Source organism: Bacillus rossius, chromosome 2 (assembly GCF_032445375.1).
Source record: "Bacillus rossius redtenbacheri isolate Brsri chromosome 2, Brsri_v3, whole genome shotgun sequence".
NCBI lineage: Eukaryota > Metazoa > Arthropoda > Insecta > Phasmatodea > Bacillidae > Bacillus > Bacillus rossius.
In genome coordinates this window covers 100,467,483-100,482,038 of record NC_086331.1, presented here as the reverse complement: position 1 = coordinate 100,482,038, position 14,556 = coordinate 100,467,483, and the positions used below count along the sequence as shown (strand labels likewise).

Below are 14,556 nucleotides of genomic sequence, written 5' to 3'. Positions count from 1 at the left end.
ACTCAGATTTTTCACTCGTTCTTTATTTCGATAAAGTCGTGCGCACCTTGAATGAAAGTTTTTATGTAAACGAATAATGAAACAAACCAGGAAAATGTAATGGAATTTGAAATATATTTGTGATTAAATAAATAAAGGCAGAGGATTTTTATTCTCAAGTAAGTTACGAAAGTTAAGATTTTTCGGGTGTGAGAATCGAATTATCAGCCATGAACTGTGGAGCGAGATGTCCTACGTACTGCTCAAGGCCATGCAGAAAATTTGCGTTTTCTCTAATTATTGCTTTTTCAGTAGATATTTTGATACCGTCCTTAGGAATAGTTTCTCTCACTCGAACTGAAACGGGTGTCCAGTGGGTTATCAAAAAAATTGTCGAGTTGGGCAATCAATCTGTGGCAGCATGAACGACACATTTTTTTTTATTACTTCTGAAGTGAACAAAGCATTGGATAATGGCGGAATGAACACCATCAACATAGCAGTAGTGGCTACTGACTTCTAAATACGTTGCCATACTGGGCCTACGGAAAAAATATTCGCAAAGGATAGAGAAAATATGTCTCAATTTTTTTTATGTGGATGTGTGTGTGAAAGGTGGTTTATGGACCTAGGTGGAAAGGGGAGGGGGAGTGTGAAATAAGAGACACGAGAAACAGACGTATAAAAAGGAAATGAGTATATGCTGGAAGAAGTGGGAAACGGTTAAGGAAAAATCTCATGTGAATTACGTAACGAAAAATTTAATGCCGAATACAATACAACCAAGGGGGGGGGGGGGGGGGGGGGGAGAACCGTATTTTATAATTTTCATATTTAAAATGTTAACGTTAAAGAATTTTCATCCTTAAACGGGCATTGCTGTTGTTATTATTTGTTTGTAGGCCTAACGTTAACAAAACACCTCAGGGTTTATGTGGGACCTCTCTAGTACTGTATCAAATTGGTAACCCCGAGTGGTGGTATCACTAAGTACCTACCATTTATCATACTACACTATGTCCATTAGTAACACACGTAGGGGCGTAGCCAGGGGGGGGGGGGTTTAGGGGTTCAACCCCCCCCCCCCCCTTAGCACCAAATCTTTAATTAATTTCTTATTCATCACTCAAACAAATTTCATATTAAAATTAATAAAAATTTTACCATTACAATATTTAAATTTAAGAACCGAAAAGTACTAAAATAGCACTATTTTACACCTTAAAACCAAATTTTCCCGGGGGAGGACCCCCGGACCCCCCGCTTTAATACGGGGGGGGGGCATGCTTCTTAACACCCTCCCCATACACAAATCCTGGCTACGCCACTGAACACACGTTATTGGTACACAACTTATGAGAATCAGGTGGCAAATCCGTTCGTATCTGTATTTTCTGATCACTAACCCATGTAACACAAAAGGCATATATTTACGAAATGAAACCCTAGGTTTATATAAACTAAATTTCATGTGGAGCTCAATAGTCTGTGAGTATGTGCCAGGTGCAGCAAAAGTTTCAACTGCCTTCTGGGAAATTGGTATTTAAAAAATAATTATACTTATGTGAGAACTTCATAACTGTGCTTGTATTTCTCTGTGTGTTTTCACAAAAAAAGTAATCGATATAATAAATAATTCATAGTACATAAATTAAAATTAGTGTATTTTTTCCTTCCACAGATGGGTGGATTAAGCTTAAAATGACGAGGATAGTGAAAGACTGGCTTCATTACCAGGAACGCTCTCATAAAATCCACATAGAGTGTACGACTTGCTCTAGAGAATCGAACCAAACGGCAATGTTCACTGATGAAAAACACAAAACTGTTCTTGCTGTTCATGTCAACGCTACGAAAAAGGTAAATAAAATAAAACATTCTATATTTTTTTAACTTCTTGCCATTGATGGTTTTGTATATTAGATTAGGCATAAGAATTTATAAATTAACAAATATTTAAAATATAGAATGATTTCTCAAGATTGTATGCGATTGTCATTTTATTAATACAGACAAATAATGTCATTAAGCAGTATTTTATGAACATGCCTAATAAAAAAATCAAGCTTGCATATTATGTGTCATATTAATATTTTTGTTACGATATTACTTTAAATTTACAAATTCTCTTTCTTGACTGTTTCACTTTCGGGGATGATTTTCTAGTGATGTATGTGTGTAATTCAAAGGCTTGTCGCGTTCTTTAAGCTAAACATTACGATTTATAAAAATTTACACGAACGTAAGGAATTAACGTTTTCAAATTTACGTGAAATATATTTTTTCTTTATAAAACAGAATCATCGCGTGAAAAGGAACATTAACTGCTCTCCTGGAGTGAGCGAGTGCTGCAGGGAAGAGCTGTATGTTTCGTTCGCCGAAATTGGCTGGGGAGACTGGATACTGCAGCCACAGGGGTACCACGCTTACTTCTGCCGCGGCTCATGCTCGAACGCTCCGGCGCTCACTGTCACTGGCTCCTACTACACCACTATCATTCAGGTATGTTGGTGCGTTGTGTTCTTTGCATGGGGAACATTGGAAACTACGTTATTTCCGACATGTGCCTTTGCTGGTTTACAATTTATGTCATAAAGAAAACCTTAAGAATGGACGAAAACAAAATACAAACACAGAAAACAAGCCAAAGCAGCCGATTTCAAATGCTAAACGTTCCTAAGTAGTATATCGATGGCCTAATTAGCAAACCTCGTATCTCACAAAAATGAAATTTTACAGGAGGAATGAAAAACTGTCCACAGTGTTCCAGCTTATAGATTTTTGGTAAATAATCACTTACAACACATTAAAATGCATACTGTAATTATAATGTGGTGAAAAATCCAATATTGTTTAGTTATTTTATTAAATAATGGAGTTAGAAGGTTTGCAAAATTATTTCCGTGGAGATACGAGTTTTTACATGCCACAATTTAACCAATAGCTTTGATGAAATTAAACTAACCATTTGCTTCAAAATATTTTTATTGATTACCATGAACTATAACAATTAGTTGTAGAGTAGTAATATTTACATTTTGTATGATAACATACGAAAAAGTTATTTTTAAACAGTAGAAATCATGATTTAAAATGTGTGCATGTAGGCCACCAAGTTCACAAATGGCTTAGACAAACCATGACGAAGCAGCACTCGTTCCTCGCTATTCGTCAAATGGAATATTATCATAAAAACTATGAAAATCTACCTCCATAGTTGCTTTAAGTGATTGTAGATGTTCGAATTTCAGTTTCTTCACTTTAAGTCGCTCTTTGTATAGCCTAGGAAATGATTCGAATGCCATGGCAGATTGATTTTTTCTTATCCGGTTGGGCAGAAGAGTCCAGTCATCTGAGAATTTCAACTTGTAGAGGATATTTCCATTTGGACAATACCTCAATGCTTTTAAATCAGTAACAGTAGGTTCTCCAGGTTTGCGTCCGGGTCTAATGTTTGAGTACAAGTGGTGTTGGTCGAATCGTCTGAAGTATTCATGGTTTACATACTTGACAACATAAGGTCTTGGATTCTTTCTTGCATTTTTGCACGCATGTACATAATCTGCTGGAACATTTATAGTCTTATGTTTCAGTTGTCGCTCAATTGTAGCATGCATGGAGTCTGCCTCCATTTGTGTGTGTCCCTTCTCCAAATATTTCTGTTCAATGATAACATTGTTTGTCATTGCGATGTGTAGAAGTGCATTCGACAGAGTAGTATTCCTATTTTGATAACAGCAACCGTCGCTGTACAGAATGAGTTTATTTGCATTCTCTGGTAAAGGCAACTGTGATCTTACAAAGCCTGTAATCAGTGTAGAGAATTCATTGGCTGTTAGGCCCCCTTCAGTCTCATTCCATAAGAAACAATATCCATCATGTGTCTTTAGATCAAATACTGTGAAATTGTGGACAGCCAGTTTAGTTTTGTAATATAAACTGGAAACATTTGAACGAGGACAAAGCAGTAACGACTGCAAGTCCATTGTGTAGACACACTCTTCACTAACTTTATCTGAATCCTTTTCCTCTCTTGCCTCTTTCTTTTTTTGCTGATGGATCTCGTACTGATCTTGAGATAAATTACCAGCTTTAAATGCAGCACAAAGATCACATTCATCTTTCTTAGGTGTGTACAGACTTAAATTGTGTTCTTCAAACACTTGTGAGAAAGTGCACGATGAAAGTGGCTCAACTTCTCTACTTATACACCAGTCATCCTTGTAAAACTTGTACAGCTGAATTTTTGACGTCCACATAGGTTCCAAATATTGTTTGCTGGATGATGCACGGCAGTAATGAGATTCAACTTTGCTTAATTTTGACAAAAATTCTTCTAATGATTTCCTTCCTTCTGGTTTGCGGAAGCTGTGAAGTTGGGGCACGTTTCTCTCTTCATCATTGTCTTGTGTTTTTATTTCCTTCTCAGAATCTTTCTGCCAATTTAGGGCTGTCCACTCTCCAATACTAAGTGTATTCAGAAACATCTTTTTACATACTCTTATTTTTTCTGATCCTCTCTTCAAAAAATATTTACAAGAAAATGTTCGTCTGGAAGTTGATGCATCTTTCCTATCTCTGTGCCGTTTAGTTGGGTTCATTTCAGTTAATAACCTTACAAAGTATTTCTTTTCCCCCCACTCCAGTGCCCAGTACTCCTTAAAATTGTGTTCCCTATCAGATTCTGTCAGTGAAAAACACATGTTGCTGCTGTTTTTTTTCCTTATGCAGTTGCACCTAGGCTTAATAGATTTTTCATTCCTTTGAATATCGTAACACCAATAACCATCTAATTTGCGCTTCCCTTTGTATTTTTGACCTAGTTTACGTGCAGTTTTTGACTTGTTTATCTTCCATGAACTACTTTTCACTTGATGACGCTTCCTTCTCTGTTTAGAAATTGTAAGCTTGCCTTCATGAACAGCAACTTCTTCTTCCATTGATGGTGGCATGTAATCTGGGTCTACCATATTACAATTCTCAAGCCTGGAACAATGTGGCGATACACCTTCCAGAGTGTCATTAACTTCCTTCTGTGGCGATGCTTTGGCACTTTCAACATTATTTAATTCTTCATTACTTTCCACAGTTATTTGGCTCCCTATGTTTAGCTCTTCTGTAGTAACACCCAAATCTTTGATTAAATTTTCTGTAACAATTTCATTGTTGCACATTTCTGTGTCAGTCGATGAAAGAAAAACTTTATTAAAAATACTACTTGTATCGATAATTGCAGATGTTAAAGAAATAAAACTTTCATCATGCATAGCTACATCACTTTCTAAGAGACATGAAGTCCTGTTATAATTCTTGTTTTCTAACCCTACATCTGGTGTAATCGGAAATAGAAACTGAATTTCAGAGTCGGTGTCCATCATTTGCTCTTGTGGCATAGTTTGACCAGAATTGCCAATTTTAGCAGCTAACTGTATTTCATTTTTTGTGTCCGTTTCATCGTTCAACAATGCATCAGAGCTTAAATTTGCGCTCATTGACGACAAAGTCCCATCATGGTTAACTTTAAATACTCCACATCCTTGGAAATTGCTCTCGTCTGGTGGCTGTAATGCCATAGCAACAATTTTTTGTGCTCTTGACATTCTGAAAGTAAGAAGAAAAATGTATTTTAGTATGTTGCAATTACCGAAATATCTTGCACTTTACGATTTTCCATGGAAATTAAAAACTAAAATTTGAATATAAATTTTGTTTCTGAAAATATTATCTGAAATAGAAGTCGTAGTAACACTGTAATAATTACTAATAATTATTATTAAAGTAATGCAGGGGTGGGAGAAAATAACACTATTAATACTTCAAGTAAAACCTCTTAACTCCATAATAAACCAATGGCTTTGTTAGTAGCAAACCTCTTAACTCCACACCACTACAAAATAACTCAACGATCATATGTAATAATTTTTGTATAGTACAATCGTAAGCACTAAACAAATCATTAAAACTTACTTGCTTGAAAAGAGTTTTTGTTTAGTGTTGCATTATATAATTGCAACAAACAATAGCAAAGAATGCAAGCATATCGTCACAACTATTCACTAACCATTATGTACTGAGGAGTTAGCAGGTTTGCCAACTCAAATATTTACATGTGGAGTTGAGAGAAATGCAAAAACATAATTTATACATGGATGAATTGTAACTGGAGTTATGAGTTTTGTTGTGCATGTCGGTACCAAGGTTTGTCACTAGATGGCACCAAAATATAGAATTTGACCAAAAGTGGAGTTACGAGGTTTGCTAATTAGGCCATCGATATATTAGTTCCTCCGGCACTAAGTTCAAGGCTGGGGATTGCGGATTGTTGGCGCCATCTTGGATTGTGACATCATGGCGGCCATCTTGGATGATGATGCTACCATTGTATATATTTCGTTACTATCGTCATCTTGAATTCTGATATCATGGTGGCCATCTTGGATGAACTTGACCTTGACCTCGGCAGCCATTTTGGATTCCGCTATTTTGTATTGCAGCCATTTTGAATTCTAGAACATTCCACCATATTGAAATCGAGCGCCCCACTCACTAAAATTGCAATTTTCGTTAAAGCCACCACCCTGAAAATCCGTTATTATTATCCAAATTGGATGGGAAAATTTTTCAAATTAAAAAAAATTAATAAAAAAAATTTAATATAAGTAGTATACGAATGTATTTCCGAGATCAGGCCTCAGGCGGTGGAGCCGAGAGCCGGCTCCGCCATCTTGGATTGTGACGTCACGGCGGCCATCTTGGATGGTTGTGACCTTGACCTTTGACCTTGACCTTGAATTTGATCCTCAAAAATCGCCAAAATCCGCCAAAATTGGGCAAAATTTGCCCAAAATTCCTCAAAAATCGCCAAAATTTCCATTTCTGTGGAAAAAAGTTCCGCCAAAAAATTTCAAAAAATTCCACAAATTAAAAATTTCTCTTTTCGAGGGAAAAATTTCCCGTTTCGAGGGAAAAATTCCCGTTTTTAGTCCTTAAAAATCCCAGCGGCTGAAAATTCCTAAAACTGGCTTAAGCATCCTTAACTCAAGCCTCAGTTAAGCCATTTCTAGGAATAAGGATACCATGACCGACATATTGGATCCTATTAATGCTGCAATTTTTGTTACAGTCGCCATCTTGAAATTTGGACGCCATCTTGAAAATCTTTAATTATTATCCGATTTTAATGAAAAAAATTCCAAAATTCATCAAAAAATTAACTTATTCGAATTCTGATTGATTATATCGATCATCGTCCTCGGTTCGAACCCGGTGAGTGCAAAAAAAACTAAAAATGGCGACAGGCTCCTTCCTCAATGGTGGATGCAGGCAGACTGACTCCTACCACTTTTTTTTCAAAGCATATATATCATCACCTAGTATGACGACATGTACGCCATCTTTTCTTCGTCCGCTGGAGATCACCATCTTATTTTCGTCCGCTAGAGTGTGCTGATACCATGTTAGTATAATTATCTGGTCACCACACCTTACACCTTGACATTGAAATTTGACCTTGACCTTGAAATTTGACCTTGACCTTGAAATTTGACCTTGACCTTGAAATTTGACCTTGACCTTGAAATTTGACCTTGACCTTGAAATTTGACCTTGACCTTGAAATTTGACCTTGACCTTGAAATTTGACCTTGACCTTGAAATTTGACCTTGACCTTGAAATTTGACCTTGACCTTGAAATTTGACCCTGACCTTGAAATTTGACCTTGACCTTGAAATTAGACTTTGTCCTTGAAATTTGACTTTGTCCTTGTCGACCATTATGGATCCGAAATTTTATGTTCAGTACAGGCTACCAGGAGCTACCACCTGCTGGAGTACGCCATCTTGTGTGTGTACTTGTATTATAGAGTACATTTCCATGTGGATAATTTTATTCTAACCCGCTACAGTGCAGTAATCATTTATTACGGAGGTGCCCCCCCGCCATCTTGAAATTCGGCCGCCATCTTGAAATCATGTAATAATGTAGCTAGAAAAGCGGGAAAAATTCCAAAATTCATTAAATAAATCACTCATTAACTTACATAACGATTCGATCCGCTCCAGTCCTTGGTTCGATCCTCGATCGATGCAATAATGTTTAATTTTATGAAAAAAATAATAATTCCAATAAACCATGTTCAACATTCTTAAAGAGACTTTAAATCATCTACTACCATCATCCTATCAGACATCAAGACCACCATATTGGAAATTCGTAATTGTAATGCTAGAGATTCGGGAAAAAGTTAAAAATTCATTAAATAAATTTGTAATCCATATAATGATTGATTGGATCGACTAATGTCCTTGGTTCGATCCCTGGCCGATACAAAACAACTTTAATCTTTTAAAAAAAGTACCACTAAAGTGGCAGGTTTGAGAAAATAAAATACACTACAAGTTCCTTTAAAAAAACTTTTATTACATACATACTACACTACTACAAGTACAAAAAAATACACAGACAAATTACTAAAGCCTTTTGGATTCCTCGATTCAAACAGTCTTCTTATTGTACGGACTAAGCCTTTTACATGACTTTAAATGTCTATCCGATCCGGTCATCACCGCAGCCAGAGACGGACTGAAGTTCATATCACTTATATAGTCTCATTAGCCGGTACAACACATGAGTCAAATCAATAACCATGTTCATTATAGGTCTCGGAGCATTTTTTATAATGACGATGTAAGCTATCGAGACGTGAAATTAGTTTATTGCACTTATTGCACTGAAATTGTATTCTTTGAACATTATTAGAACAACCGCTTCTTTCATGTCTGCGAGCATTTGAGGTGATAGTAAATGATGCACCACAGTATTTGCACTGATGCGAAGTACGCTCTTCATTAATTGAAGTATTCAATGCTGATGAAACTTCAGCTGATGGTGGAACAGCACATATCGAAGTCTCCTTTAGTGTTGTCAGAGGCGTTGCCAACGGGATCTGCTCCAACATCGTCGGCGCTGACGTCATGGTTCCCGTAGTCGATTCTACATCCTCCATCGAGTTCGACGTTAAAGTCGGTAAAGATGCCATCGAAGTCTCAAGAACAGGCAATTACGCGACTTATGCACCAGAAGAAACAAACTAGGTGATCCGTACACCGTCGACGGCAGTAACAAACTGAGCGTCCTGCTGTCTAGGACTCGTTTATATACATGCACCGGATGGAATAATACGCTAGTCAAATCAAGAACAATTTACTAAAATACTAGAGTCAAAACAACATTAAAAAAATAGAAGCACCATCAAAAAAGGAAGCACATTTGGAAGCACCGACAACGAAAAGGCAGCACCGGCATCGAAAATGAAGCACATTTGGAAGCACCGACAACGAAAAGACAGCACCGGCATCGAAAAGGCAGCACATTTAGAAGCACCGACAACGAAAAGGCAGCACATTTGGAAGCACCGACAAAGAAAAGGCAGCACCGCCAACGAAAAGGAAGCACATTCGGAAGCACCGACAAAGAAAAGGCAGCACCGGCATCGAAAAGGAAGCACATTTGGAAGCACCGACAACGAAAAGGCAGCACATTTGGAAGCACATTTGGAAGCACCGACAACGAAAAGGCAGCACATTTGGAAGCACCGACAACGAAAAGACAGCACATTTGGAAGCACCGACAACGAAAAGGCAGCACATTTGGAAGCACCGACTACGAAAAGGCAGCACATTTGGAAGCACCGTCATCGAAAAGGCAGCACATTTGGAAGCACCGACAACGTAAAGGCAGCACATTTGGAAGCACCGACAATGTAAAGGCAGCACATTTGTAGCACCGACTACGAAAAGGCAGCACATTTGGAAGCACCGTCATCGAAAAGGCAGCACATTTGGAAGCACCGACAACGTAAAGGCAGCACATTTGGAAGCACCGACAACGTAAAGGCAGCACATTTGGAAGCACCGACAACGAAAAGGCAGCACATTCGGAAGCACCGACAACTAAAAGGCAATACATTTGGAAGCACCGACTACGAAAAGACAGCACATTTGGAAGCACCGACTACGAAAAGGCAGCACATTTGGAAGCACCGACAACGAAAAGGCAGCACATTTGGAAGCACCGACAACGAAAAGGCAGCACATTTGGAAGCACCGACAACGAAAAGGCAGCACATTTGGAAGCACCGACAACGAAAAGGCAGCACATTTGGAAGCACCGCCAACGAAAAGGCAGCACATTTTGGATGCATCATCGAATAACGAAGCACATTTGGAAGCTCCATCAACTAAAAAAGGCAAAAAGGAAGCACAAGTTACGAGATCTAAGTCTTAGTAAGAAATCATAATACAAGAAATAAAAACATTACATTCTTATAATTTAAATTATTTATTTTATTGCTTTACATTATACAAATGCAAGTAAAACAAGTCAATATTGTATGTAGCCAGCATTCCTCAGTTCCTTGAGTATGAAGGATATTTCTTTGATGCACGAATAGTTTCCTGCACAAAGCGAACCATGTAGAAGTCTTAGCCGGTCAACCAATATGTTTGGATCTTTCCATGATGTGTAATCATTCTCTTTTACCACCATCTTCCTTGCACCTTTATAATAAATATTATGATCTCTGGTGTCTTCCGTTTTACCACCAACCTCAGGGTAACTTTCATGTTTGAGACGGTGATCATCACAAGCTTGATCAGATTTATTTAATATATCACGTCGTTTCCATCGTTTCGGTCTCAGGACACCGCCACATTCTTCGATCTTGGCAGCTTTAGATGCTTCATCATAGTCTATGTCTTTGTCAACAGCCTCAGAGTCACTGTAACAATCACCGTAGAAGGAATCGTCTTCACCCAATTTACCGTAATAATTCGATGTTGATGATGTTGAAGTGTCTTCATCGTCTTCATGCTTACTTTTTAGGAGTCCATCATTTTTACAAAGTAGGAAAGATCTACTTGAATTCGGCTGGAATATATTCTCACTTTTCACGTTAAGGATTCTTCCATTGTCTTCATTTTTCCGTAAATCATCAACCTTCTTCAATTTAAGTTCTTTGTCGAGATCGGAAGAGCCAAGAAAATTATTGTCGTAATGCAGATCACTCTTCCTTAGGCTAGTAGATTCATCGTTGTCCTCTAGCTTGTACGCAGGCTTGGCGCTACAAGTTCTGCCATGTCTTTTTAGGCTCTCTCTCCGCGTAAACGACTTGCTACATCGAACACAACTTATCATATTACGAAGTGGATTTTTAACACAGTCATTCTTCTCGTGTTGTCTTTTATTCTTTCTCAAGATAAACTCTTTACTGCAAAACTTACACCTATGTTCTTTCGATACAGCGTCAGATCCCAAATCGGAATTCATATTAGTTACTGAGACTAATGCCAGATACCAATTGAGTGTTTTAAATTAGATTCAATACTTAAATAGAAATTTTTTCATATTTCATCAGCGAGAATTAATATATCTCATGCAAAAGTACTTTATGCATGTAGTTCTGCTTTTCAACAACAGATGTCGCCACATGTTGCTTGCAGGTAAATAATATTTAGTTATTTTATGCGGGATGCGGGATGCTCACTAACGATCGCAAAAGAAGGATGGCTTCGTTAGACTCCAAGGAAAAGGAAGTTCGTCTTGCATGTTGGTGCTCCACAGATGTCTCATGGCGTAATATTAATTTGACTGAGTAATGATATTTGTTAATTCCACCTGATAAAAATATTGCAAGTTTTGATTTAGTAGCAGAAATTATCGAATTAAATGTAACTCCAAATAAAATGACATGTCTCATTAGAACAAAAAAAAAATCCATGCAGAGAGCGGTTTCTCAGAATAGTCAGAAACACTTGAAGAAACCACAGGAATGATTGCAAGAACACGGGAAAAACCATCAAAATATTGTCAAGAATAATCACGAGCACACTGAGAAAACCGCTATAATATTAACAATAATAATCGGAAGCACACGGAGAAAACCATCATAATATTGACCAGATTAATCGGAAGCACACAGAGAAAACCACCACATGTTTTCTTTGATATCATAAAATTACAAGAAAAAATATTTAAAAATAAAAATAAATTAATAAAAAATTAAAAAAAAAATGCATAAATTTCTGGCTTGTAATTTTATGATATCAAAGAAAACATGTGGTGGTTTTCTCTGTGTGCTTCCGATTAATCTGGTCAATATTATGATGGTTTTCTCCGTGTGCTTCCGATTATTATTGTTAATATTATAGCGGTTTTCTCAGTGTGCTCGTGATTATTCTTGACAATATTTTGATGGTTTTTCCCGTGTTCTTGCAATCATTCCTGTGGTTTCTTCAAGTGTTTCTGACTACTCTGAGAAACCGCTCTCTGCATGGATTTTTTTTTTGTTCTAATGAGACATGTCATTTTATTTGGAGTTACATTTAATTCGATAATTTATGCTTCTAAATCAAAACTTGCAATATTTTTATCAGGTGGAATTAACAAATATCATTACTCAGTCAAATTAATATTACGCCATGAGACATCTGTGGAGCACCAACATGCAAGACGAACTTCCTTTTCCTTGGAGTCTAACGAAGCCATCCTTCTTTTGCGATCGTTAGTGAGCATCCCGCATCCCGCATAAAATAACTAAATATTATTTACCTGCAAGCAACATGTGGCGACATCTGTTGTTGAAAAGCAGAACTACATGCATAAAGTACTTTTGCATGAGATATATTAATTCACGCTGATGAAATATGAAAAAATTTCTATTTAAGTATTGAATCTAATTTAAAACACTAAATTGGTATCTGGCATTAGTCTCAGTAACTAATATGAATTCCAATTTGGGATCTGACGCTGTATCGAAAGAACATAGGTGTAAGTTTTGCAGTAAAGAGTTTATCTTGAGAAAGAATGAAAGACAACACGAGAAGAATGACTGTGTTAAAAATCCACTGCGCAATATGATAAGTTGTGTTCGATGTAGCAAGTCGTTTACGCGGAGAGAGAGCCTAAAAAGACATGGCAGAACTTGTAGCGCCAAGCCTGCGTACAAGCTAGAGGACAACGATGAATCTACTAGCCTAAGGAAGAGTGATCTGCACTACGACAATAATTTTCTTGGCTCTTCCGATCTCGACAAAGAAATTAAATTGAAGAAGGTTGATGATTTACGGAAGAATGAAGACAATGGAAGAATCCTTAACGTGAAAAGTGAGAATATATTCCAGCCGAATTCAAGTAGATCTTTCCTACTTTGTAAAAATGATGGACTCCTAAAAAGGAAGCATGAAGACGATGAAGACACTTCAACATCATCAACATCGAATTATTACGGTAAATTGGGTGAAGACGATTCCTTCTACGGTGATTGTTACAGTGACTCTGAGGCTGTTGACAAAGACATAGACTATGATGAAGCATCTAAAGCTGCCAAGATCGAAGAATGTGGCGGTGTCCTGAGACCGAAACGATGGAAACGACGTGATATATTAAATAAATCTGATCAAGCTTGTGATGATCACCGTCTCAAACATGAAAGTTACCCTGAGGTTGGTGGTAAAACGGAAGACACCAGAGATCATAATATTTATTATAAAGGTGCCAGGAAGATGGTGGTAGAAGAGAATGATTACACATCATGGAAAGATCCAAACATATTGGTTGACCGGCTAAGACTTCTACATGGTTCGCTTTGAGCAGGAAACTATTCGTGCATCAAAGAAATATCCTTCATACTCAAGGAACTGAGGAATGCTGGCTACATACAATATTGACTTGTTTTACTTGCATTTGTATAATGTAAAGCAATAAAATAAATAAATTAAATTATAAGAATGTAATGTTTTTATTTCTTGTATTATGATTTCTTACTAAGACTTAGATCTCGTAACTTGTGCTTCCTTTTTGCCTTTTTTAGTTGATGGAGCTTCCAAATGTGCTTCGTTATTCGATGATGCATCCAAAATGTGCTGCCTTTTCGTTGGCGGTGCTTCCAAATGTGCTGCCTTTTCGTTGTCGGTGCTTCCAAATGTGCTGCCTTTTCGTTGTCGGTGCTTCCAAATGTGCTGCCTTTTCGTTGTCGGTGCTTCCAAATGTTCTGCCTTTTCGTTGTCGGTGCTTCCAAATGTGCTGCCTTTCTGTTGTCGGTGTTTCCAAATGTGCTGCCTTTTCGTTGTCGGTGCTTCCAAATGTGCTGCCTTTTCGTAGTCGGTGCTTCCAAATGTGCTGCATTTTCGTAGTCGGTGCTTCCAAATGTGCTGCCTTTTCGTTGTCGGTGCTTCCAAATGTGCTGCCTTTTCGTTGTCGGTGCTTCCAAATGTGCTGCCTTTTCGTAGTCGGTGCTTCAAAATGTGCTGCCTTTTCGTAGTCGGTGCTTCCAAATGTGCTGTCTTTTCGTAGTCGGTGCTTCCAAATGTGCTGCCTTTTCGTTGTCGGTGCTTCCGAATGTGCTGCCTTTTAGTTGTCGGTGCTTCCGAATGTGCTGCCTTTACGTTGTCGGTGCTTCCGAATGTGCTGCCTTTACGTTGTCGGTGCTTCCAAATGTGCTGCCTTTACGTTGTCGGTGCTTCCAAATGTGCTGCCTTTTCGATGACGGTGCTTCCAAATGTGCTGCCTTTTCGTAGTC

General features: G+C 37.8%; 1 protein-coding gene across 1 annotated transcript in view; it reads left to right on the top strand.

Moving 5' to 3' along the window:
• The window catches only part of LOC134528936 (uncharacterized), a 54,220-nt gene that overhangs the window by 20,397 nt on the left and 19,267 nt on the right, over window positions 1-14,556 (top strand). Inside the window, exons 5-6 of the mRNA XM_063362605.1 lie at window positions 1,661-1,839; window positions 2,278-2,481. Coding sequence (XP_063218675.1) covers window positions 1,661-1,839; window positions 2,278-2,481 — 383 coding nt within the window. The remainder of the gene's footprint in view (window positions 1-1,660; window positions 1,840-2,277; window positions 2,482-14,556) is intronic.